The sequence below is a fragment of the Diadema setosum genome, chromosome 15 (genome assembly GCF_964275005.1).
Source record: "Diadema setosum chromosome 15, eeDiaSeto1, whole genome shotgun sequence".
NCBI lineage: Eukaryota > Metazoa > Echinodermata > Echinoidea > Diadematoida > Diadematidae > Diadema > Diadema setosum.
In genome coordinates, this window is record NC_092699.1 from 4,891,686 (window position 1) to 4,919,571 (window position 27,886).

Consider the following 27,886-nt stretch of genomic DNA (forward strand, 5'->3'; position numbering starts at 1 on the left):
TTACCACATGGAATACCAAGGAGGCATATTCTGAGATGGTCATGGAAGAACGATCATGGAAGAACGAGTAAATACATAATTCTCCTCTCTTTTCACGACAAAACAAGCTTTACCGATTGTGAGCAAAATGACCTTGCGTCACAAAACAAACAAAAAGTCACACACACTGATTTTGTGTGAGGACTGAAAACATGTGAAATGGGTCAACCGAGCAGATCTTGACTTTTTCATATTTTCTGAAAGAGCAATTCTTCTTCTACATTATGCTACAATTTGGGATCATAAACGGGCAGAAAAGTGTGTTTTTAGCATATGATCTCTTTTTTTTCCCTTTTTTTTTTTGCAATGTGATTAAATGTGGCTTTAGATTATTCTTTTCATTTCTTAAAAACCTTGTACACACTATTCACTTTCAACTCCAATAACTTTTGAAAGGATGATGCTATTATTTGGAAAGTTGACATTAATTAAGGATGGAGTGTGTTGATAAGGCATGCTTAATTTCAGTTTGATCTAATAATTTATTCGTTGCTGTTACTCCGGTGGTTTTCATCCTGTTTTTTTCTCCCATTCATCGCACAGCCAGCACGGCTTGGTAAAGATAAGTGCTCGAAAAGACACGGTACTTCAGAGTCTCTTTTCTCAGTTCACACTTTTCCTGAGTGTGCGGTTTCTTTGCAAAGTAAAGAAAATAGTAATACTCTTTGAACAGAAGATTCTAACCTTTGATTGTGAGGCCATAGAAGCCATTCCTGTGTAGAACGCGTCATGCAGCGGGACGTGGAACAGTTCCATTGATCTGAGATTGAGTAGTGAGCAAATGCCTCGACCAGCAAGTCGAGCAGCAGAAGCAGGGCTATCGTCCTTGTCTGCTATATCACACGTGTCTGACCGCTCCGATGCCTGCTGATTGAAGAAGTACAACATTAAGACATTCAGTTCTGCGTTTGTGTTACTCATGAAATATGCAATAATCTGTACAGAAATGATGGAAAGAGGAATATATCTGGTATTTTTCAATGAAAATTGTGCCAACAACTTGCAGAGATATCAATGCTGAATGCATGGTCAGTTGAATATCACAACTTGGGTATGCGACTGACATCCTCGTTTTCTTTGTGATCCGGCCAATCATTGTGCGTGTGTGTATGTGTGTGTGAGGCACACAAAATACAACAAATGAACTTTGACTGTAGAATTAAAACAGGTCATGAGAATTATAAGAATTAACGCACAATCATAACTCTCGTGAAAATAAAGCTATAATGATGTACCTAGCTGCTGTGTCTGTGGCATAACAGTAACATAGAAACGAAGTGATGTGTAGGAGAGGTGAGGAATGCTTACAAAGTAACCACAGGCCTGAAGTACATACATCAATACAGAAGTTCTACGGCCAGAACCTATAATCCGCGATGATAAAAGTGTGTTAAGATGAAGAATCAGAGGCTTGGCGGCATCCAGATAATTGCATTCAAAGGCGACATTAATGACAAACAACAGTTCGTCCTCATCCTCAACATTCAACATCTCACATAAGAAACTTAGGACAGCCGTTCCAACATCTAGTCCTTGTGCTGCAGTGAAGTAGAGGAGGTATCGATACAACTGGTAGTCATCAATCAGCTGTTTTGTCAGCTGGTTGAACTCCTCCAGGTTGTTCTCATACAGCCATGCCAGATGCATTCCCGCTAGATACTCATGAAATAACTTGTGGGGAATTCGGTATTCAACCACAAGTTCGGTTTTTCTCTTGTTCTTTTCCCACTTTGAAACAAAACGCTTCTCTCTTGTGAGGACCCCAATATCACATGCCGTCTGTAAATCCATTTCACTTGCAGTGAGATCTTTTCCTCTGAATACAAGTTCGTTACGAAGGAGACTATAGAAAGCATCTTTGCCAAAATTCTGCAAACAATCGCCACCTTGCTCCAATTTCTTTTGTTGGTCTTCTTGGTCAGTCACCTTACCAGCATAGTGCTCTTTGAGAAGGAGGATCAATTGGTCGAAGAGTTTGGAAAATGTCTTTAGTTCCTGAATCACACTGCGGCTTCCTTCGTTCTGCCAAATGAAACAAAGCATGCTGCAGTAAATGGGGTAGGGTGCCATATTCTGTGCTACAAGGCTGTCCTCCTCTGTCATCAATCTAATGAGACTCTCTTTGGCCTCTTCGTTGTTTTGGAAGAATTTCGAAATGTAGCAGGAAACATCTCTTGGCTTGAAGCCCTTAATCTTAACAAATGTGTACTGCTTCTTCAATTTCTCATCGGATCTTATCCGATCTACTTTCCACGGTCTAGTGGTAACAATAACTCTGGAATTTTTGAACTTCTCGCACTTGATCACTGCATGGGTGGCATCTCTTGAAGCTTTTACGCTAATATCCTGACCGTACTCATCAAGACCGTCATAGAGAATCAGTACTTTCTGCTGGTTCGTTCGAATGTATTCGTCTAATGCAACCCAATCACAGTCCAGGTCATCAGACAAATTGTTCATGATGGTATGACTAAAGCATGTACTCTCCTCAATTTCCCTAAGATGAATTAGGAAAAGGAGATCAATGGTCTGCAGACATCTTCCCAAAGCCCAGTCAAGTGCAAGTTTAGTAAGGAAAGTTGTTTTGCCAACACCCGCTTCTCCACTAATTGCAATACGTTTTTGTATACCTCTTTCAGTGCCAATCTGCTCCAAGTGTTCAATGAAATTATCGTAACTGATGTCTATTCCTTCATCGCTCTTATCATTAGACAACATCACTAAATTTGTGTATATTTCCTCCAGCTTCACTGATGATTCCGAATAAAGAGGGGAAGTGCGCACACTGCTGTACATGTTGACATAATGTTCCCGTAACTCCTTCTTGATTTGTTTAACTCTGTCATTTGTAGAGCCTTTACTCACTGGAACTGAACTTGGTGAACCTGATGAATCTGAAAAAGGCAAATTTGAGATCATCAATACCATCTAAATCTGGAATGCATACTATGCAGCATATGGGGTCGGTGCAATATAGTGTTAACCCACACCTTGGTGAACAATGAGTTACATACATTTGTGACCCTGCGCCACAAAACAAATAAAAAGTCGCCAGACATGGATTTTTAGTTCAGGACAGGTTCTAAAAGAGCAGACTCTAAGCTTCAAAATGATGTATAACTCATTCAAATGGACATTCCTAACCTATCTAAATATCGGAAAGAAAGCGCTCACTCTGGAAAAGTGCAAACCGAGAAAAGAGACTCTGAAGTACAGGGTCTATCTGTCTATTCAAGTGCTTAATCTTTACCAAACCGTGCTAGCTGTGCGATGAATAGGACAAAAACAGGATGTAAACCACAGGAGCAATAACAATGAAGGGACTATCAGATTAAATTGAAATTGAGCACGCTCTATTACCACATTCTGTTTATGATTAATGCCAAGTTCCAAAGCAGTAGCGTTATCCTTTCAAAAGTTATCAGACTTTAAAGTGAAGAGTGTGCAAAGGGTTATCAAGAAATGGAAAGGGGCCTCTAAGACATAGTTAATATCACTACTCTACAAAAAAGGGCTGTAGAAAAACCACTGAAAATGCACTTTCCCATTCATTTTATGATCCCAAACTCAAGATTAACGTAGAAGAAGAATAGTTCTTCCAGAAAATATTGAAAACTCAAAATTGACTTGGTTGACCCGTTTCACCTTTCTTGAGTCCTCACGTGAAATCAAGGGGTGCGACTTTTTGTTCGTTTTGTGACGCACGGTCACATTTACACCATCCTGAATCACTGCTCTTTAATCTATAATAAGGTTTTCTTGAAATGTAATCAATAAGTGGGGTTGTTTTTAATGCAGGCACCTTTTCCCCCCGAAAATTAATCACATCTTTTAAGCACGGATATAGTGCTAAACCACACTTTTCAAGATGGCGACCACCATGATAGCAGACAGAAGGGTGTCTGAAAAAAGATCTTAATGTGTACAGTGGGGAAGCTTTTTCACCTACAAAAACGAGTGATTCTGATTCATCATATAACCTGTACTCTTCTGGCAGTTATGGAAGTGGAGATGAGATAGGGCAATTCCACGGTAACTGACGTTACATGTAAGGATTTTCATGAAATTGTTTACCTTGTAGTTTTGTGAATGAAAGCACCTTGGGCTTGCAATTAGCATTGATGAATAAGTTCATGAGAATGAAAAAGTAGGTGGAAAGTTTTTCTCTCAAACTGCATTTCTTATCACATAGCAAGTGAAAATGTGTTGGTAACTGACGTTACGGAAAAAGGACATGGGAAATTATGGTGTAGATGTAAATGGAAATATCTCATGTCCCTGACTTTTAGCCTTTATGTGTTTAATATGGCAATACACCTAGGTTCTTAGGAACAGGTGTGCAAAATAATGTGCACTTTAGTTGTCTCCTTTTAACACCATGCCAATTTCAGTGAAGGCATGACGGTAACTGACGTTACGTAACTGACGTTACGCTTACATTTGCCATAGGGTTTACACATGCAAAATCATGATTGGGAATAGCTATGTGATATTTCATAATTCTGACCATTCAGAATGATTTGGTTGATATGGAGTTATACCTTGGTTCATCAGTCATAAATACACAATGAAATGAAACAGTAGTCCATTTTCTTTGTGTTCTATGAAAACTTAAAGGTAAACATGTCAGGACGTTACGTAACTGACGTTACACATACTTTGCCGAGGGGTTTACAGAGAACTAATTTATTTAACAGGTTATTATACTGCTGCAATGTACCATTGACAATCCCAGGCAACTACAGCAACAAATTAAAACAAAATCTAAAGACACAAATAATATTGGGTGGGCCCTTACGGGGCACCCCCCCCCCATGCCATAGCACAGTTGGGCAAAAATAATGTAAATGCACAAGAGGATATTTCTTGACATTTGTCTGAAGATTTAATTTTTATTCAACATTTATGATTACACAGAGCCATTAATAGATTAAGCAGTTCCAAGTATGAATACATTGACATGGCTAAGGGCTTTTTTGTTTGTTTGTTTGTTTGTTTGTTTTTTAATGAACAGGAAAGTTTTTATCTACATAGAGTGCTCCACCCATAATACCTTGTATTACTACACAAAACATGGATATTTTTGTGCTTGAAAAAAATATCAAAATATCTTCCAGGTCATGGGGAAAAAAACATGTATCAACTCATAAATATGCATAAATATGTATGAAATCTATTGTGATATATTTCTCCTTCTTTTCTTTATTTTACTCCTGATGATCTCCATCATCAATTGATTTAAATGAAAAGTGTCGCACTTTTAATATTTCTCTGTGAAGACGAAAAATAAATGCTTTTTTGGTCAAAAGAGCATTATTGTTTTATTCCTAGCTTGAAGTAATTTAACTGTTTTGCTTTTCCTTTTCACGGATATATCACGGCTTGCAAGTCCATTCGAGATACCGAGAAATCGGACTTTGCAACGAAAGAATACTAAAATCAATATAAAAAACTCTTCCTGTTCATAATTATCATGTGTTGTATTACAAAATGTCCCTGCATGAATAGAATAAAGTGATCAACAAATACACACTGTATGAACAATTTTTTTTTAAAACCCTATAGAATCCTCTCTCACTTTGAGCAACATCAATAATGAGTTCATGCCTTACATGTACACAAGATGAGCCATGTTAACTACACCACACATTTAAGTGCAAGAGAAGAAATATCTGTTTGTGCATTTGCCTTGAGGTAGAAACTTGACTAAGCTTCCTGAAAAAAAAAGAAAAATGCCAGCAAAAGCAAACATTGGTGAAGATTGTTAAACTGTTGGTATACAGCTGTGCAGAAGTTTGTTTGTTTTTTTTGTTTTTTGTAGAAAATGTGGTTAACATGCAATCATGTCACTGATTAAGCCTATAAACTTTGGTAGCTTTATCATCTTGTAGGACTGGGAATGTACAAATTTGAGTGCATATATACTGCATGTGGCAAACTAACCTTCCAGATGATTTAACCTTAAACTTGTGCTGAATCAAAAATCGAAAGCTCAAGCCCCCCCCCCCCCCCAAAAAAAAAGATAATCATGGTAAATGAATGAATAAATGAATTTAGAAATAAAATAAAATTTAAAAAAAAATATCCATGGACATACCATGGTAATGACATCATTTCCTATGAAAGGGATTGCTGCTATTTGTTGTAAGTTGACTTCCCAGATGTATTGAAATGTCCAAAAGTAAAAAAAAATTGCCTCAGTTATAATTACGGTCATGGTAACTGACGTTACATACTCGTGTATGACGTTTCGGTAACTGACGTTACACATTTTGTAGTGTTCATTTTGACTCTCCAGTATGCCAAGTATCCTTATTTCTGGTATTAAAATAAAGGCATATGGGCATACATTAGAAATCCCAAGTTACATCATACAGCTCACTTCCTTTGATGAATAAACTTAAAAATTCCTTGTTTTTGGTAACTGACGTTACATCCATCATTATCAAAGTAATTAACAGTTTTTTTTTTAATTAACAGTTTTTTTTTTTTTTTTTATCACATACTCGTGTATGACGTTTCGGTAACTGACGTTACACATTTTGTAGTGTTCATTTTGACTCTCCAGTATGCCAAGTATCCTTATTTCTGGTATTAAAATAAAGGCATATGGGCATACATTAGAAATCCCAAGTTACATCATACAGCTCACTTCCTTTGATGAATAAACTTAAAAATTCCTTGTTTTTGGTAACTGACGTTACATCCATCATTATCAAAGTAATTAACAGTTTTTATCAAATTCTTTAAAGTTACCAGCTTTTTTTTTCTATCGTGTGGTAAAAGACTTCTCTGGTAACTGCATACATATGAAAGATTGTTGTTTAAAGTACTAATAAAGTGGATATACAGAGAGTAAGTTATGCGACAATGCACTCTTTTCACCATTGAGTTATAGGCATATTTTGGCAGCCATTTTGAAAATCAAAATGGCCGCTTTTATTGAAAAACATAATGATTCTTAAAACTTCAACTCAAGTACTGTCTGAAAATGTATGGTGTTTGAAACAAATATCATTTTGAATTTTTGGCACCTGTGTCCTAGTTACCGTGGAATTGCCCAGTAATGAAATTTGAAGCAATTAAAGGACAAGTACACCTTCATAGACATGTGGGTTGAGTGAATGCAGCAATATTAATGGAACACATCAGTGAGAGTTTGAGGAAAATCGGACAATCCGTTCAAGAGTTATAATTCTTTTTTAGATTTCTGCTCACTCATGGCTGGATGAGAGGACTATACTATAGCTTGTGATGTCACTTGCGTACAACGAAATAAAGAAAGAATACAGAAAATTCAACATATTTTCACTTTTCTCGCATAACAAAAGAACACCTGACTTCTCTCTTTCAAGAGGCTGGGGGAATAATATTACCCTTAACATATGCCAGTAGCAAGTCGAAGAAATGTGCACTTTACTCAAAAAGTAAAGTTATGTGAAATTCTCTTTTTATTTTCTTTATATCGTTGTACGCATATGACATCATTCACCGTAGTAGTCTTTTCATCCAGCAGTGACTACGCAGATACTTCAAAAATTCATAACTTTTTTACAATAACACGGCGTCCATTATGATCATAGTGGAATTGGCAAATATGCGTCTCAGAAAGACCTTAACCTGCAGGACCACATTTCATGGAAAGATGTTAGGATAACAACTCTTGCTGGAATGGCTACTTCCCATACAACAGCCAATCAGAAAGTTGGATTCTTGTCATTACCATGACGATTGCCATTCCAGCAAGAGCTGCTATCAACTTTTTATGAAATGGGAGTCAGAACTTACTTGTTCTTCGTTTGTGTGGTACCACAGATTGCAGTCACGTGCTATTAACAAACGCGTTAATGAAAAGATGTGATTGCTTATACCATTTTTCATAGTAGTGTCAGTATTTAATATGTAGGAGGAGAACCACCTTCACCATAAACTTCTCTGTGAAAAAGGTGCGGGAAGATATTGTCACACAAGTTAGATATGAACTGGCAAACTCCCAAAATGAAGCTTGACTAAGGGTAGGTTGTATACATATTTCTAGTTACGAGATATTTGTATGTAGGCTATAGTGTTTGGAATTCTTTTTTCTTGTAATGACTAAACAATTATCCATTCTAATTCTTATGTACTTCAAACAACAACGTAGCAGATCTATGTATTCTGATGGAGAAATCAGCTTGTGCAAATTACATATGTTCAATTTTACTTGAACTTTAAAATCCTTTGATAAATTCTGATCACGTTCAGAATGGGAGAAGATGCAATTAAGATGTGAATTATGAAGATTTAAATAGTTTGGAGATAAATTACAACATGCATTATCGTGAGGACACTTATTCACTATAAGTATTTCTGGAAAAAAAAGTGTATGTGTTATTTGTCACAGATTGCGGGGTTATAGGCAAATACGCATATAAGCATTATGTAAAAGTATGTTGTAACTGTCATGGACTCCTTATTCATTCCAAATTGCTGCCCTTAACTTTCTTGAGCACGTAGGAGTTCCAAGGACCAGTAAGAGGAGCTATGATCAGCCTGTTCATCTCCTGCTCAGTGCACTCATCTCACACAGTCACAACCTCTGGAGACAAGGTCCGAAACCACTGATTGCGCTTCTCCCGTGGAATGTCTCCCTGCTAAAACCATATGTGACACTGCACCTCAAAACAAACAAAAAGTCGCCGACATGAATTTTTAGTTAAGACCATATTCTGAAAGAGCAGACTTTAAGCTTTAAGATGATGTATAACTCAAATCAAATGGACTCTCCTAACCTATCTAAATATTGGAAAGAAAGCACAAACTCAGGAAAAGTGTGAACTGAGAAAAGAGGCTCTGAAGTACAGTGTCTATTCAAGCGCTTAATCTTTACCAAACCGTGCTGGCTGTGCGATGAATGGGACAAAAAACAGGAAGTAAACCACCAGAGTAACAACAATGAAGGGATTATCAGATTAGACTGAAATTAAGCATGCCTCATTAACACTCTCTGTCCATAATCAATGCCAACTTTCAGAGCAGTAGCATTATAATTTCAAAAGTTATTGCAGTTGAAAGTGAAGAGTGTGGACAAGGTTTTTCAGAAATGAAAGAGGGATTCTAAAGACACACCTAATCACACTATTCTACCAAAAATGTTGGAGATAAACTGCTTAAAAAACACACTTTCCTGCCCGTTTAATGATACCAAATTTTAGCATAATGTAAAAGAAGACCCGCTCTTTCAGAAAATATGAAAAAGTCAAGTTCGGCTAGGTTGACCCATTTCACTTATTTTCAGTCCTCACGCAAAATCAGTGTGTGCGACTTTATGTTCGTTTTGAGGTGCACTGTCACATATATTATTCTCCCCTTCTGATCCAACTCCCCCCCCAAAAAAAAAAAAAAAAAACTATTTTGGAGTACACTAACATATTTTGTTTAACTCCAATTTAATATTTGATATTTCTCATGGTAACAGACATGATTATTTTGTACAGAGTGCCTTTTAATGTTTCTTTATTTAAATTTCAATCCTGTCATGAATGCACAAAATTCCAAAACCCCGAAGAAGAAAGGGTAGACGACGTTGGCACATCAGACAGGAGAGTACTCATGGCAGTGATGAAGGAGATGTGGAGGTATGGGAGTATTGTTAGCCTTTTTTACATTTAAAGTTAATTTCTGATATCACGAATTCCATTTTGTGACATTAAAAAAAAAAATCAAATTTCTGATATCAAGAATTCAATTTGCGATATCAAGAATTCAATTTGCGATATCAAGAATGACATTTGTAATATCACAAATTCCGATAAGTGTAGCACATGAACTTAATTTGTGATATCATGAAATCCATTTTACATATCACAAATTCAATTTGTGATATCACAAATTCAATTTGTGATATCACAAATTCAAATTCGTGATATCAAAAATTCAATTTGTGATATCACTCAATGAATTTGTGATATCAGAAATCCGTATTCTTGATAGCAAAAAAATAGGTTTCACGCGAAAAACCAATAGTAATTCGTGATATTACAAAAATAAATTTTTGAGAATGTAGGAGAAAGTGTTGTAAATGCCATGGAGAACTGAACACACTGTGACAGGGACTAAACTTTTTGCCTGCACCCGAGACTCCTACTGATACACAATGACTTTTTGTGGTCACGTCACAGAGTTGATTGATCTCATGAGAAAGATCGCAAAAAAACCAACAAAACAAATAGGGATGGGAGTCTCTATCTATTTGTTATCATTGTATTCGGCTTTATTTCGATGTGAGCAAAATATATTTTTCTATCTTTATCTCACATTTGTGTGTCACATGCTTAAAAGTAACTTAAGCTGTTGTCAACAGAGGAAGTAGTTAAAACGATACACATGCTTGCCGTCTGACATTGGCCTCCCGAAAAGAAAAAGGACTCCTGTGGATTGTTGAGTAAAGGAATTCATGACTTTACCAAAATTGTGATGTGCCTGACTTTTGCTTGTTTCCTTGTTTTTTTTTTCTTATCAAGAATCAATCGAACCTCAACTTTAAAACATTCGAACTTGATAATCTTATGTAGTATCTTATTGTATCCCCCGAACAGAGTTCGGAGGATACTATGGATTTGGATTCGTCGCGCCGCGTCCGCCGCCGTCAAAATTTGCAAAAGTGCTTATTTATGCAATAACTTGATTGCTACCCAACATATTTTATTCAGACTTGCTAGGGAGGAGTATGAGTGATCATTCTACCTGAAGGACACAACAGTTTGTGGTGACGGCGCCCTCAGTGTTCCGACTTTGGATGTCAATGGCCATTTCTTGTGTGTGCTCTATCAGCCACATTTCTTATCAGATTTTCTTCAAGTTTGGCAAAAAGGTGCATTATAGTGAAATAAAGATGCCCGTATTGTCTTGGTGGTGGCGCCCTCGCTTGTTCCGTCTTTATACAGAAAAGGTAAATTTTACAGGGTCTGCTTGTGTGTGCAACCCTGCCTTGTTTCTTGACCGATTTTTTTTTTTTTCAAATTTGGTATGTAAATGAATCATAGTCAAATCTATACACCTACACCTATTTGGATTTTATTGTATCCAGCAACAGTTGCCATAGGATATCATACAAAATTCTGGCCTAAAAAGTAATCCAGATAGAGTATGGGAGACGGGTTCGGGGGATACATGTGCTGGATTGCGAGTGCTTCTAGTTACGTAATGTGAAACGGAACAAAGAACAAACGTTGTACTTTTGTTCATGTCTTGTATTTTCCAAACATCATGCATATAGGAGCTAATTTCATTAATGTCATTAATTCATCAAATGGATGATAAAAAAATATGCTCATCCATACTATAAAACTATTTGAGAACCTAATTGTAATCATTGATTAGGTACTACAAATTATGAACACACAGTGTTAAATCACAAATTTACGATACCGACAGAAGAAACCTGACCAAAAGTGAAAGTAATCTTAATAGTGAAAATTGAGCAAAGAAAATAGGATTACATCGGGATTCGAACACGAGCTAGGTCTCAGGTTCGAATCCCGAATCGGATGGAATGCCATTTTCTTCGCTCAATTTTCCGCTAATAAATTCACAATATTCTTGACAAATATCATATAGAAGTTTAAATGACACAGAACTCACATACAACCCTGAAAAGAACAACAACAAGGAACAAACCGTGACTTACATTACACTGGTCATGTGACATCTAAAAACTGCATACTGGTTATGATATACCATTGATGCCCCCAATATAGTCCATCAATGCCTCCTAGCATTCCACTTTACCCATATAAAAATGAAATACTTGGGGAAATCAGTATCATTCTCCAAACCTTTCCATACATTATCCATTACAGCACCCAACTGTGCAGATACTCCACTTGTTCTAACTCATATCAATATGTAGCCAGTGCCATCCTGAGGATATATGAAGGGTTTGTTTCCAAAAACCGATAAGTCCATTCTTGAAGATTTTGAAGTACGATCTCTGTCATCACGTACAAAATAATACTTTTTAAATGCTACATTGTTCACTACATGGTCAAAAGAAGCAAAAATTTTCTTATTATTCTCTTTATTTTTCTTGACCTTTAATCGCAAATATCTCCGTTTGGCAAATATGGACTTATCGGTTTTTGCAAACAAACTCTTCATATGTTCTATCGAGTAATTCCATCCGGCATAACTCACCATAGGAAAACTTAGATGGTATAACCACGTTGTTCCTAACATAGATGTGTGTTATATTTACAGCACACTTCTTGAGTTAAGGACAACTGCCACAGCAAAGTAAATTGATGCAATTAATGCACACTTGTAAGAGATTGGATAGAGGTCTATTTCTGTTTGTCCTGTACTGTATGTGCCAACATGTTAACCAAATACTCTACTCCTGCTCATGTGACCCTGGTAAGCGCCTTATGTATTCTTTTCTAGAGGGTTCTGCCTCCACAGAAACACCCTTCTTTTTCTCGCAGGTTTTTTGTTGCTTTGAAACACTCACGAACGGCTTACGAACAACATTTATTTTTTTTTTCAAGAGCAACCCAAACCAAACCTGTGGCAAAATTACAAGTAACTTGTTGAACTTACGATCAACTTAGATCTTTATGAAACAGCCCCATTTGATCGTAATTTTACAAACAACTCTACGAAGGACTTAACAACTGGGTGCACTTACAACCAACATGAGGGTGCATTTACGAGCAACTTAGGCTTTTACGAAAAACTGTAAGTAACACCACCCGGCACCCCTGTGGAGCCGGGAAATGTGCAAACGCCGAAAAATGTGCAAACGCCTGGAAATGTGCAAACGTCTCGCCAGGAAATGTGCAAACGCCGGGAAATGTGCAAACGTCTTGCCGGGAAATGTGCAAATCTCTAAATTTCATCAACGGGAAATGTGCAAACGTGACGCCGGGAAATGTGCAAATGTTCAATTTTGCCGGGAAATGTGCAAAACGTCGCCGGGAAATGTGCAAACCATTCATTTCACCTATATTATGTAGAGATGGAAGAGAAACTCTCAATCAAAGCTGCGCACGAACCATTACCATCTTTACCACCTGTCTTAGCGACCATCTTTCTTTTTATGCCTCCGCCACGAAGTGGTGCCGGAGGCATTATGTTTTCGGGTTGTCTGCCGTCCGTACGTACGTCCGTCCTCTTTCGTTTACGCGATAACTTGAGTAATATTGACTGGAATTTTACCAAACTTGGTCCAAGTATAAAGTATGATGAGGCAATTATTTGATAAGATTTTGGGTGAAATCGGCGTAAGGTCAGAGGTCAAAGGTCAAGGTCAAATCATGAAATTGTATCCGTTTACGCGATAACTCAAGACTGGATCGAGCAAATTTCACCAAACTTTGTTGGAGGATGATGTATGATGGGGCAATTACTTGAGGGGTAAGTTTTCTAGTGAAATCGGACAGAGGTCAAAGGTCAAAGATCAAGGTCAAATCCTAAAAATTTATCTGTTTACGTGATAACTCAAAACTGGATGAAGCAGCTTTCACCAAACTTGGTCCAAGGATGATGTATGATGGGACAATTAGTTGAGTAGATTTTAGTGACATTGGCAAGAGGTCAAAGGTCAAAAGGTCAAGGTCAAATACTAAAAATGTTGCTATTTCCCCCTATATCTATGCAATTGCCCAAAGGTATTTTCTTGAAACTTAGTGTAGACATGTACTACTGCGTAAAGATTCTCCAAAGAGAGTTTCATGTCATAAGGTCAAAGGTCAGGTGAAAATGTTGCAATATCACTTCTCTCGCAAATGGTTCAATGTATCTTCATGGAACTTGGTGCATACGCATGTACTGACTGGCAGGGATTATCTAGGGAATTTAGGGGTCGTGGGTCAATAGTCAGGGGGTCAAAGGTCAAGGTCAACTCCTCAAAATTTTACTATTTCCCTCATATTATACTAGTATATGCAATGCTTGCATTATTAGTTTTAAAACTTAATATATACGTGCATTACATAATTTAGATTCTCCGGGAAATTTCCAGCCAGAAGGTCAAAGGTCAAAGGTTAAGGGTCAAGGGCCAGGTTTCAATGCCCCCCCCCCCCCAAAAAAAAAAGAAACTATTTTGTACTGTAATTTCCTTCTTTTTTCATACCTTGGAAATTACTCAATGCATAAACTTATAAAAGGGTCCGTCAGAAGTCAAGTAAAAATTCTCAATTCCCTAAATATGTGTACCTGCACTCTTAGACATTTATAGCAAACCCAGTTCAAGGAAAGTGAACATTCAAGATATTTCTGACAAACCTGTCATTTCAATATTTTGCCAGTTATGTGAAACTGTCATCACATATTGTGAAGACATTGTACTATACACCTATAGGGAGAATCATGCATTATGGCGGAGGCATCAGTCGCCATAGCGACATTTCTAGTTTTTTATAACATTTTCAGCATTTTCTTGCAAACCCTACAACGATTTTTCACCAGATTTGGCAGATAACATCTTAATGGTGATATGATCGTAATTTGTCAAAATGAGCCCCCCCCCCCCCCACACACACACACACACACCAGTCCTAAGGAGGGGGGGGGGGGAGGAGTTGAAGCCTCAGAGTCCCTATACCATGTATAAACGCTTGATTTTTTTAGAAAGAGCTAAGTTAGTGCTATGAAGACATTAATGACTAAAATTTCATGTTTGATTATGGCGGACCCAGGGGTGCCCTGATCGGGGGTGAGGGGGAGGAGGGGGATTTTCCACATTTTCAGCACATTCTCGAAAAATTTAGGACGGATTTTCACCCAACTTGTGAAATACAGTCATATTTATGGTAATTTGATCTTGATTTGTTAAAATGCGCCCCCCCCCCCATCGCCGAAGGGGGAGGGGGATTAAAGCTTCACTTTTAACATCCAAAAAATCTGGATTTTTAAAAAATCTTCTTCTGTCAAACCGACAAAGATAGAGATAAGTTAGTGCTATGAAGACATTAACGTGATTAATAATTTCATGTTTGATTATGGCGGATCATGGGGTGCCGAAATGGGGGCGGGGGGGGGGATATTCCACATTTTTAGCATCTTCTTGAAATATCTATGAGGGATTTTCCCCATACTTGACAGATAGCAAGATTATGGTAATAATTATGATCTTAATTTGTTCAAATGAGCCCCCCCCCCCCTTTCCCCACCGCCGAAGGGGGGGGGGGAGGGGGGGGGGGGACTGCGGGGGGGGGGGTTGAAGCTTCAATGTCCCTAAACTCTGGAATTTAATCTTCTTCTGTCAAACCGATAAAGATAGAGCTAAGTTAGTGCTATGATATGAAGACACAGCGTTAATGAATGAAATTTCATGTTTTGTTATGGCGCGGATCAAGGGGTCTCCAGATCGAGGGAGTGAGGGCAAAGAGAGGAATTTTCCACATTTTCAGCATCTTCTTGTAAAATCTACGACAGATTTTCACCAAAATTGGCAGATTGCCTCTTTACGGTGATATGCACTTAATTTGTAAAAATGAGCCCCCCTCCCATACACACACACACAAACACACACACACACACACACTGCTTATTAAAGGGTGGGGGGTTGAAGCCTCGGCGTCCCTATAAACTCAATTTGTATCTTCTTCTGTCAAACCGGAAAAGAGAGGTTAGTTAGTGCTATGAAAACATTAATGGCTGAAATTTTATTTCACGTTTGATTGTGGCGGATAGAGGGGTGTCTTTATCGGGGGGGGGGGGTTTGAGGGGGAGGAGGGGGATTTTCACATATTCTGCATCCTCTTGAGAAATCTTTGACGGATTTCCACCGAACGTGGGAGGTAGCATCTCTAGGGTAATAGAATCCCACTTTGTTCGAAGGGGCAACAAGTCCAAGTTGTTCCCATTCCCCAAAGCTAGGGATAAGACCAGGGTAGCCCCCACGTCATTTAGTAAGCAGAATGAAATTTCATCAAAGTATAGATCTACCTTCTAAAAATGTGATAAGATTGTGTTCTATTATTCTTGGTTGTATAGAAAATTTCAAGTATGTATTCCGGTTTTTTTTTTTTTTTCATATGTATAGGGTTTTCAATAAAATTCTGAATTCCACCCGAACGATCCCACCCCCCTCGTGTTGTTCCCTTTCAAGTTCAAGAGGCATGGATGAGGGGGGGGGGGGGGGAGGGGGCTCCATCTCGTCCCACTTTAGGGGTTGGGGCAGAGCTCATTAATTTTAGACAAATTGAGGTCATATCACCAGATAAATACCCTACGCTACGTTTCAAACTTGGCAAATATCTATTAAAGGGTTTCAAGAAGAAGCTGAATATGTGACAAATCCGCCTCCGCCGCACTTAACATTAATATTCATGAATTAACTTACCATAACAGGCACCATCACTCTATTAGCTCCATCATTTTTATATAGAAGTTTTTTTTTTAAGCTTATATATAATTTTTCTTATCCGAGAGATGCGTCTTGCGTTTTCAGGAAAAAGACAAAAAATGTGAAAATTAAGCCTCCTTCCTACCCACTCACCTTTTTGGGCATCCCCTCATCTGTCATTGTAAACTTGAGCCTACATCATGCATTAACTGTATTTACAGTACTATCACCACAAAGATGCTATGGCCAAGTTTGGTGAAAATTCGTCATAGATTTTTTAAGAAGATGGAGAACATTTTGAAAACCCCCCTCCTCCCCCTGGTTACAGCTCGTTATTCCGAAGGTTCGTTATTCCGAAGGCTCTTTATTCCTAAGATTCGTTATTCCAAAGGTTCATTGTTCCGAATCTCATTTACGGATTAACCAGTCTTCGGAATAACGAACCTTCGGAATAACGCCACAAATTTTCGGATTAACGAAACCTTTTTAATTTTCGGATTAACGAACCTCTAGGTATAGGGACTTTGCGTATTTCGGATTAACGACCCTTTGGAATAACGTACCTTCGGAACAGTGAACCTTCGGAATAACGAACAGCACCCCCTCACCCTCACCCTCACCTACCCCCGATCAGAGCACGCCTAGACCCGCCATAATCAAACATGAGATTTCGGTCATTAATGTCTTTACAGCACTAACTTTTTCGGTTCGACAGAAGTAAAAAAAAGAAATGAAGAGAATAGGGACTCTGAGGGTTCAGTCCCCCCCCCCCCTTCTCGTCGGCGGGGGGGGGGGGGGGAGGGGGATTCAATTTAAAAAATTAAGATCGAATCACCATAAATATACTATCTGAAAAGTTTGGTAAAAATCCGTCATATATTTTACAAGACTATGCAGAAAATGTGGAAAATCCCCCTCACACCCCTTATCAGCGCACTCCTGGACCCGTCATAATCAAACCTGAAATTTTAGTAACTGTATAGTGTCTTCATATAAGGCAGTTCCATATTCTTCGGTTCAACAGAAGAAGATTGCAGATTCCAGAGTTTAGGGACCTAAAACTTCAACTCTCCTCCCCCCCCCCCCCCCCCATTGGCGGTGTGAGGGGGTGGAGCTCATTTTACCATATAAGACCATATCACCGTAAAGATGGTATCTGCCAAGTTTGGTGAAAATCCTTCTTGGGATTTATCAAGAAGATGCAGTAAATGTGGACAATTCCCCTCCTCATTTCAGTCATACAAGGCACTAACTTAGCTCTATCTTTTTTTTTTGTTCGACAGAAAAAGATTTGTAAAAATCCAGAGTTTAGGGACTCTGAGGCTTCAACCCCCCTCCCCCCTTTTCGGCCGGGGATGGGGGGGGGGGGGGATTGGGGGCTAATTTCAATTCATAAAGATCATATCACCGTAATGAGGCTATCTGACAAGTTTCGTGAAAATCTGTCCTAGACTTTTCAAGAAGATACTGACAATGTAGAAAATCCCTCTCCTCCCCTCACCCCCTCCCCCGCGATCCGGACACCCCTGGATCCGTCATAATCAAACATGCAATTTCAATCTTTAATAATAATAATAATAATAATAATAATAATAATAATAATAATAATAATAATAGCTGCTTATATAGCGCATGATATTCCTGGAATCTCTATGCGCTTTACATAATTGAGTAGAATACCATAAACTACTACATACATAATTTTAACAAAACAATATAATTAAACATACAAAATATACAAAATTTAATATCTTCATATAGGATAGGATTAGCGCGCATTGTCCAGCTCTCCACAGAGCTCCTATTTACTTTGTTATTTATACTGATTTGGCACACACTGTACATTTTATGATCATTGTTATCTTGTTGTACTAGTGATCTAGACATTACTAGACCTTTTTTGAAGTGTTTGATCATTTTGGTCACTTATTCTACCAGGATCAAATTTTCTTTGCAACTGAGCCATTTTCAGCCAAGGCATGAAGGCATGGTCTCCCATACACTGTAAGTAGTTGCCTATATGTAATGTACTGCTACATGTACAGCTGTAAACCCACTGTAGAATGTGTATTCACTGGACCTGAACTTGGACACAATGGGACTTCTTCAGCTGTGCCTGGTGCTTGCTGTGTGTCTTCATGTGAGGCTGAATGGACCTGAACATTATGGACGCTCAACATTCCTTCCTTTTGTTCGTCAGCCTTTCGTCAGAAAGCATTTCTTGAAGCGCAGGATCTCCTATAGCCAGAACTGCAGTGTTTCTTTTCAGATTGAGATACTGCAAGATGGAGATATCCACCCTAACCCAGGTCCAGACCAGCAAATGTCACCTACATCTTCTTTGCTCAGACTGTCATCTTCTGAACGAGGAATCAAGTACACTCCAACAGAGCTTCGCCACTTCAAAGACTGTAAGTCTTCATTACCTGGGCATGTATTTGAAATTATCAACGCTCTTCATATTAATCGTGCTAAAATGTCAGACAATGTTGAATATTTTGGCATTAAGCGCAGAAAGAAAACCAGGAGAGGAACGCGTGGAGGTAAGAGACATACATCTGATAGTGTTACACCCTCTGCCTCTACTCCTTGTAGCTATCTCAGGTTGTGCACTGTGAATACTTGTTCAATACGTAGTAAGTCAGCATCTATATTTGATTTCATCTGTGAAGGAAAGGTTGATTTGTACGCCTTAACTGAGACTTGGTTGACAGATAATGACTCTGCGCTCATCCATGATATCGTCCCTACTGGTCACCGATTTGTTCATTGTCCGCGTATTGGTCGTCGTGGTGGAGGAACTGCCCTCCTTTTTAAGGACACTCTTGATGTCCATCAATTTCTTGCTGGTGAAAAGAGATCATTTGAATTTGCGTGTTACCACATATCACTCAAATCTTTCAAACTTGATCTCATAAATATTTACAGGCCGCCATATTCTGATGCTCATCCTATATCAATGTCTACTTTTATATCTGAATTTAATGAGTTTATACAAGAGTATTTGTTATGCAACATACCTGTTGTAATCACTGGTGATTTTAATGTTCATGTGGATATGGATAATTATGAGTCTAGGTCATTTTCAGATTTGCTTGAGTCATTTGCTTGTATTCAGCATGTTGATTTTAGTACTCATTTACATGGTCACACTTTAGATTTGGTTATATCTCGTAAGTCAGACAACATAATTGTGGGCCGACCGTGGCCTGGTCCTTTACTTTCTGATCATTTCTCTGTTATGTGTGAGCTTAATTCAGTCAAGCCACATGCACCATCTAAGAAAATTTCTTATCGCAAAATAGGCTGTATAGATTTAGATTCATTGAAGCATGATGTGGCTAACAGTGTATTATGTACAGACACTCCTGACAATCTTACAGAGTTGGTTATCTCATACAATGATACACTTAGTTCAATTTTGGACAAACATGCACCTTTGATTACCAAGACTGTGTCATCTCATCCACGGGTACCATGGTTCACAAATGATGTAAGAACACAAAAAAGAATAAGAAGGAAAGCTGAGAAGAAATGGTTGAGAACGAAATCTCCTCTTGATTATGAGAATTTCAAAGCTGCCCGTAATAGAACTTTATTTGTTATGAATAGTGCCCGTCGTACATATTATTCTCAAATGATCAAAGAAAATAGTTCAGATCAAAGGTGTCTTTTCAATGTTACTAAGTTACTGCTGAATATGACAAAGCTTCATGTTGTAATACCTCACCATATTGATAAGAGGACATTTGTTGATGATCTGGGAAAATTCTTCTGTGATAAGATAGTAAAAATTCATTCTCAGATTGAGTCCTCTGTAGATGATGGGATTTGTCCTTTTGATGATATAGATTTTCAGATTTCACACAATGCAAACTTCGATCATTTCAAAATGTTATCTGTAAGGGATGTTGAGAAATTAGTTTCTAGTCTGAGCAAAAAGTCCTGCTTCTTGGATCCCATGCCAACAAACCTTGTTTTGCATTGCACAGAATCACTCCTCCCGGTTTTTACTAAACTCATCAATGTGTCTCTCTCCAGTGGTCTCTTTCCATCTGGGTGGAAAATGGCACTAGTTAGGCCACTTCTCAAAAACGTGGTATGGAAGTGAGTTATGACAACCTAAGACCAGTTAGCAATCTACAATATGTATCAAAACTGGTTGAAGGAGCTGCTACTCAGCAGATTTTAGAACACCTACAGGGTAATGAATTGCTTCCATGTATGCAGTCCGCATACAGGCAGTTTCATAGCACAGAAACGGCCTTAGTTAAGATCAAGAATGATATTTTATTGGCAATGGATGATAAAAAGGTAACATTTTTGGTATTGCTCGATCTAAGTGCTGCATTTGATACTATCGATCATGGGATATTAGTGAATATATTACATTCATCTTTTGGCATGAGTGAGTCTGTCCTTGCATGGATTGAGTCTTATCTTTCTAACAGACAGCAAAAGATTATGATAGAGGATGTAATGTCAAAGAATTTTGATGTTCCATACGGGGTGCCTCAGGGGTCACACCTTGGGCCCCTTCTTTTTACACTTTATACAAGTAATCTGATCAAGGGTATTCAATGTTGTTTCTCAAATATTTCTTGTCATTGCTATACTGACGATACACAGTTGCATATTTCCTTCAGTCCTGATGGTGAACAACACATTGATAGTATTTCAAACTTAGAATCCTGTATATGTTATGTCCGTTCTTGGATGTCCAAACATAAGTTAATGCTTAATGATGGAAAGACTGAGTCTCTTGTTGTTGGGACACCAAGACAAGTAGCAAAGCTGGATATTAGTAAGATATCAGTTGGAGATTTGGAAGTTAAACCATCGAGCTCTGTGAAAAACCTGGGTGTATGGCTTGATTCTCGTTTAAACATGGAGAAGCATATATCAACGACATGCAAGTCTGCTTTTTATATGTTGCATAACTTGCGTCACATTCGTAGATATTTGAGCCAGGAAGACGCTGAAACTCTTGTTCACGCATTCATTAGCAATAGGCTTGATTATTGTAATGGGTTATTGTTTGGTTTACCAGATTCACAGATAACCAAGCTTCAGCGTGTGCAGAATGCATGTGCGAGACTTGTGTCCAGTTCGTCAAAATTTTCACATATTACACCTGTTTTGAAGAAGTTACATTGGTTGCCAGTAAGACAGAGAATTGTATTTAAAATTTTGATACTCGTTCACAAAGTATTGCATGATCAAGCACTTGGTTATTTATCAGAATTGATATCAATGAAATCACACTTATATTCTCATAATTTACGAAGTACACAGGATAAGTTGCTTCTAAAGCAATCTCACTTGAAAACGAAAGTAACTTTAGGGGATTGTGCCTTCAGCTGTGCTGCTCCAAAACTTTGGAATAAATTACCTGAGAAACTGAGGAAGGCATCATCACTTGTTGTCTTCAAATCTTTATTGAAGACATATCTTTTTTTCAGAAGCCTTTGATTAATTTGTTATTTATTTTTCGTGTGTCTAATCAGTGACAGGAGCTCTGTTACATCACAGCGCAGTAGAGTATATTTACATAGTAACTGCGCTATACAAATTTGTCTAATTATCATTAATTATTATTAATTATAGCACTAGTTTAGGGACTCTGAGGCTTCAATTTGAAGACTCCTCCCCACTTATGGCCCCGTGCCCTGTATCCCTGGATCTGCCATTAAACGGGAACTCCTGTTATCAATATCTTTAATCCTAAAAGGGCCGGGGGGGGGGGGGAGGGCGGAATCCCCCTCCCCCCCCCCCCCTCGACGCTTAGCGCTATAAATCTGTAACGAGAGAAGGCCTCGTCGCGAGGCTTCTTGACTTTCTTCGTTCAAGTCTCGCGCAACTTTTGAGACCAAATTTGCAACGTCCACATACTTTTGCGAAGCCACGCCCATTTTTGTAACGGAATGTCGCCCCAAAACGGGCACAATTTTGTGATTTTGTGTACATTTCCTATGGAAAACCATGTTCTGTCATGAAAGTCATAAAAACCTCATTATTTTTACAATTAATCACTTTCATTTATTAATTTTGTGCTAATTATGGTAGAAGAGTGGTCAGTGACAATTTCCAATAAAAAACAAAGAAAAAAAATTTTAAAAACAAGGAAATACATAAGAAATTCTGAAAACAATAAAATACATAAGAATTGAAATGAGTTTTGGAAGTTTTTGTGATGTACAATGGTTGAATATGCAAAAACAGATTTACAGATCAAAAATTAGACTCTCAATGCTTTTAATTAGGCTAAAATATCATCTTGAGCTGGATTTGCATAATTAATTAATTAAAATTAGAAATTGATTTTTTTTAAAAATCTTATGACACAATCTTGTAGATTATGATGTGGGTCTCACGCATGCGAAATTTCATCGCGATCGCACCACCAATGGCCGAGATCTCATGGGGGGGGGGGAATCCATTCCACCCCCCCCCCCCCCCCCGGTCTGAGCACTGAGCATAGCCAAAAAAGCCCGGCCCTTTAGGGTTAAAGAACCATCCTAGCTCATTCTTATTTGGTTATATAATACAAGAAGAATTCCGACAATACCGTAGTTCTGGGACTTAATTGAGCCCCTCTCCCCTTTTTCGGGGGGGGGGGGGGGGCTACTATATAAACAAATTGAGATACCATTGCCATAATCGTGCTACCTGCCAATTTTGTTGAAAATCTGTCAAGGATTTCATTAAGAAAATCTAAATGGTGGAAGTTCATGGGCAGTTTTGATATGGAGTTTATCTACTATCTACACAATATCGCTAAAGTAAATGATTTGCACATTTCCCGGCGACGTTTTGCACATTTCCCGGCAAAATTGAACTTTTGCACATTTCCCAGCGTCATGTTTGCACATTTCTCGTTGATGAAATTTGCACATTTCCCGGCGAGACGTTTGCACATTTCCCGGCGTTTGCACATTTCCTGGCAAGACGTTTGCACATTTCCCGGCGTTTGCACATTTCCCGGCGAGACGTTTGCACAATTCCCGGCGTTTGCACATTTCCCGGCGTTTGCACATTTCCCGGCTCCACAACCCCCCTCCCCGTTCTGTCAATAATTGTTGTGATGACATAGTAAAAACAGTGAGCTTTAGCCTTTGATTCTATGTGTGATTAAAGGGGATAGCTAGTAACTGATCTGTGGAAATGCTGGGGGATGATTGTTCCAATCCTTGTGTTAACGATCGCCTCGCCACTGTACAGGCATGTTTACCTGGAAACATTAAACTGCACATTACTTGAATACGAGAAGACCATTCTGAAGCAAATAATTTTCACACAACAATAGATAAAATGTCCTCTTGAATAAATCCCACAAGGATTGGAACAATCATCCCCAGCATTCCTACTGATTCCCACTGATCTGTTACTAGCCATCCCCTGTAACCCTATAAAGCCCAAGGGGGGCACATTGTACCCCCCTACCAGATTTTCATTTGCCACTCCATCGCCCTTTGTCCCATTTCCACCAAATTTGGTGACTTTTCCTAAAATCTTATTGCAAACATTTTGATATATAATTTAGCTATATTTGATGTTGCATGTTGCCATGGCAACCATAAACTAACAACCATATCAGTCAGATTTTGCATCTTTTTTTCTGTTCCCATTTCATTTAACAGCATTATAGTGTATGAAATGGGTGTTTCTTGGCTGAAATTTGTTGAAGGAGCAAAATTTGAAGTAATTATGGTCCTGGAAAGTTTTTCTTATTGTTTCCTTTGTTTTTATGTGACAAAGGCATAAAACAATAGATATAATAGAGATAATTGAAAACAATAATATTTTCTAAAGATTGCCCCTCTATTTTGAGTTATTTTGATTCCTTCACCCAAGTTATGCCTCTAATATCATTAGTTTAGCATATTATCAATTTGCAATCTCAAAATTCCAGGATTATGCAAACATGAAATGTCATAACTATACATGTACCCATCCCAAACATTTCATCTCATGTCTCATAATGTATCACTATGTTGATATGAATAGCGCCCCCGTGTGGTGACCTTGAGAAATTTCAATCATTACAAATAATAAAATTCCACTTTCTTATCATTTGTGGCAAATACGAAAATGATTGGTCTATAATAAGACATATATAATGGGATAAAGAAATTATACAGAAAAATCATGTGTTTAGCATATATCCTATGTATTACTTTATATTTTGGTGAATAGCCCCCTCCATGGGTGACCTTGTGAAAATTCATATGTACGGTCATGTAGAGTACGAGTTACTCTACCCATGTGCCAAATATGACGATGATACATCAAATAATAAAAAGTTATATAGGGGGGCACAATGTGCCCCCCCCCCCCCCTTGGGCCTGCGAGGGGTCAAAATAGCTTGGGCTTAATAGGGTTAAGCATGCTTATTTTCAAATGGTGAGCTGGAGAGGGGATAGGGGATTAATAATCAAAGTAGAGAAAACAAAGTGTTATGGCAGAGGGCACAAACAGTGGCTGGAATTCAACCTCACTTTCCAAACAGAATGATGAAATGATGTTAAATACACTATTGTTCTCCCAGGAGCTTTTATTATCATAATTTATTTATCTATTTATCTATTCATTTATTTATTCATTTATTGATTTATTTACTTGACCATGTAAACAGCATCTAGGCTACATAAACAAACATTACAATCATGAAACTAAAATGAGAGTGAACATAACAACACACTGTATGCATGTAACACAAAATAGTAGAGGAATAGATCATGACAATAATTACGGTGTACATTTGTTTAATCAGGACTACTCTTTTAATGATCACTATCATGTTTGCCTATTGCATCACTCTGCCCATAGGAACATTACCCTATAGATGCATCATTTTTAGACTGCACAGTGCACAAAATAGTTTTCATCACTTTATCTTTACAGTGTGATGACCTACCAGAGGGTAGATGTGTCTCAGCAATCCGGACAAGTTTGGCACTCATCAGAGCTTCTCTCAGGTCTGATCGAAGTGACGACGAGCTCACCCCCTCCCTCCATTTACGGAGCATGCTGACAGTTCCATCACTGGTTACTTCATGGTAACGATTGTTGGTTTTGATAAAGTTCTGGATTTCTCCCAGAGTGAAACCCAATTGTCTCTCAAGGTTCTCGATGTCTTCATTGTTTGAGATATCTAATGCAATACCTTTCAGAAGGGTATCCACATCGTCTGACATCCTGTGATTAATTGAGAGAAATGGGCCCATTTTCAATTCTGTGTAATTATATACATTAATTACGTAAATAATCAAGTGCCTCGATCAGTTCTCATTGTTCAAGTCTGATGTAAATCCTATTTTATCCCTGATTGAGTCCCCTGCGGTATTATAGGGGCTGAAGCCCTAAGTGAAAACAATACATGGGTCGCAGTAAATGCATTAAATCTGTAATATTGGTTCGTCAAGGAAAAATTTCTATTGCAACTGATTGACAATTGAATTGCCCTGCATCGACACAAGTAAGCGCTGAAATGATCAGTGTTCTAGTAGTATTCATGATAAACAGTCATGAGCGCACGTATTCGAGCAGGATTCGAACCTATGACCTCCTGAACTCCGGACAGGCGTCATCTCCACTAGACCACCGAGTTTTCTTTCTTTTAAAGAGAGATTTCTAATTGATAAGATTTAGTCTTCTGTTGCTGTGGGATTACTTACATGCCTCTTAATTTCCAAGGGAGATGTGTGATACATTTTCATTACAAGTTCTGCTCTGTGAACTTAAACGTATTCATTTCTGTTGTATAATCAGCTTACATTAGGGTTTCATCAGAGTGTTATGACTGAAACGTACCGATTTTAAACATCCGTTTATTGTACTTTTCTAACAATAAATAACTACAAAACCAATGCTTACACCACCGAGTATACCGGCATACTCACCACATTATAGACAATAGCACATCCATTTACATTGCAATGATTAAAGGCATCACATGGTTATTTCTCCTGGTGATGAGCATTTTTTTTTTTGTGTTCAAGCTATTCATTCCTTTTCATTCGTAGTCTAACTTGCATGCAAGAAGGTATTTCAGATATTTCTTTTTGAATTTCTGATCATTAATGAATTAACCAAGGTTTTGTTGTTGTTGTTGTTTTTCTTTTTAATCATGTTTGAGCACTAGTATTTTGAAATGAGTAACCCACGATGCATTCCATAACCAGATCTTCACTTCGTCGTGAATACCTGGGTAGTAAGTGACAATCAGACAATCTTCTATGTGACGAATCACAAACAGGAGAAAGTCGATGTTACGTACTCAAATTAACATGAGTTTGCACAGATGCTAACCTTAACATTCAATCAAAGTAGTCGATCAGTTTGTACAATGCAAAACCAAGTTCGAATAGCTCAGAGAAAATCGCTATGAATGAAACCAGCCCTAATCCAGATGCCTTGTTAAGTCTGCAAATCAATTTAGTCATATTTCGAAAAGTGCCTATTGAAAACTCATGTCAATCAAGTGAATATTTCCGACTGGTTTTCCTTTTGCGAAGCAATCACAGTAAAATGATTTTTATCATTTTTTCAAAATATGAAAACTGAACATGACTTTACAAAGGTCAGAAACTTACACTTGGAACTTTCCATTCTTTAAGATACCCAGAATGCAAGCTTTATCCACTATCCTGCCTGTCATCAAAGCTGGAAGCCATACGGACGATTTGAAGACATTCCTATCTGATTAAAATTTCCTGTTGTGACTGTTATATGGCTTACCTCTTCTCATGAACTTGGTGTTGAAACTTGGCATGTTTTTCAGCCGCTGCTGGCTGTTCTTCCTTCTGAAACTTTTTGGGCATGATTTCCAGCGAAGTATTGACACCCAAAATGCATGAAGTCGAAATGGGAGATGGTGCAGGGTTGTAGTAAGTTTGTCCTATCCTGGCGATTTCACGTGGTACGGTGGCTAGACTGAGAGAAGGGCGTGGTCACATGTGAGTCAGGTTAATCGATGAACTGATCATCAGAACACCTCACCGGACTGAATTCTTAGTCCATGACCTGGAATGAATGAGGCATATGACCACTCTGTTTGCTGTTATTGGTCGGTGTACTTCATATTTGTGTGGGATAGGGAACTGTCTCCTGGGCACTGTTGCAAAAAAGTTGAGATCTGCAAAAAAGTTGAGATGAAATAAAACATTAAACACATATATCTAACTACCAAATTCTGATTGACTGATATCTGACTTGAGTTATAGATAATCTGACTTGCGTTTGATTGCATGTTCTCATCCAAAATGACGCAGAATTCCAAAATGGATGAGAATAATTTGATTACTATCATGATTATGAAGTCTACTTTTAGTTACATATAGACCTACCTGCATCTTTTGTGTAAAAAAATAAACGGATAAGAAAAAATAATCAAGAAGGCCAATTCCACTCAGGAGCTAATCATAGTACCGGAGCCTTTTCTGTTTGAGTGCGACGCTCAAGTGTGTGTGTCTATGTGTGTGTGGGTGTGTGTGTGTGTGTGTGTGTTTGTGTGTTTGT

At 38.1% G+C, this 27,886-nt stretch overlaps 2 protein-coding genes across 2 annotated transcripts in view; both read right to left on the reverse strand.

The window, feature by feature from the left end:
- Positions 1–27,189, reverse strand: LOC140239082 (NLR family CARD domain-containing protein 4-like). The gene is made up of 5 exons (XM_072318979.1): positions 27,107–27,189; positions 25,284–25,564; positions 1,384–2,909; positions 724–903; positions 1–30 (listed from the first exon to the last, which is right to left on the reverse strand). Exons 1-5 carry the CDS (start codon positions 27,187–27,189, stop codon positions 1–3), a joined length of 2,100 nt encoding a protein of 699 aa, XP_072175080.1.
- The window catches only part of LOC140239195 (uncharacterized), a 136,755-nt gene that overhangs the window by 17,550 nt on the left and 91,319 nt on the right, over positions 1–27,886 (reverse strand).

What these genes read in the sequence shown, in the direction of transcription:
- LOC140239082 (XM_072318979.1), bottom strand. Translation starts at nt 27,189, where the DNA reads ATGCCCAAAAAGTTTCAGAAGGAAGAACAGCCAGCAGCGGCTGAAAAA. An exon ending in CACCAAGTTCATGAGAAGAG is followed by an intron (nt 25,565 to 27,106) that starts GTAAGCCATATA and finishes AATTAATCACAG; the next exon opens with GATGTCAGACGATGTGGATA. An exon ending in GTTCTGGCCGTAGAACTTCT is followed by an intron (nt 904 to 1,383) that starts GTATTGATGTAT and finishes TTCAATCAGCAG; the next exon opens with GCATCGGAGCGGTCAGACAC.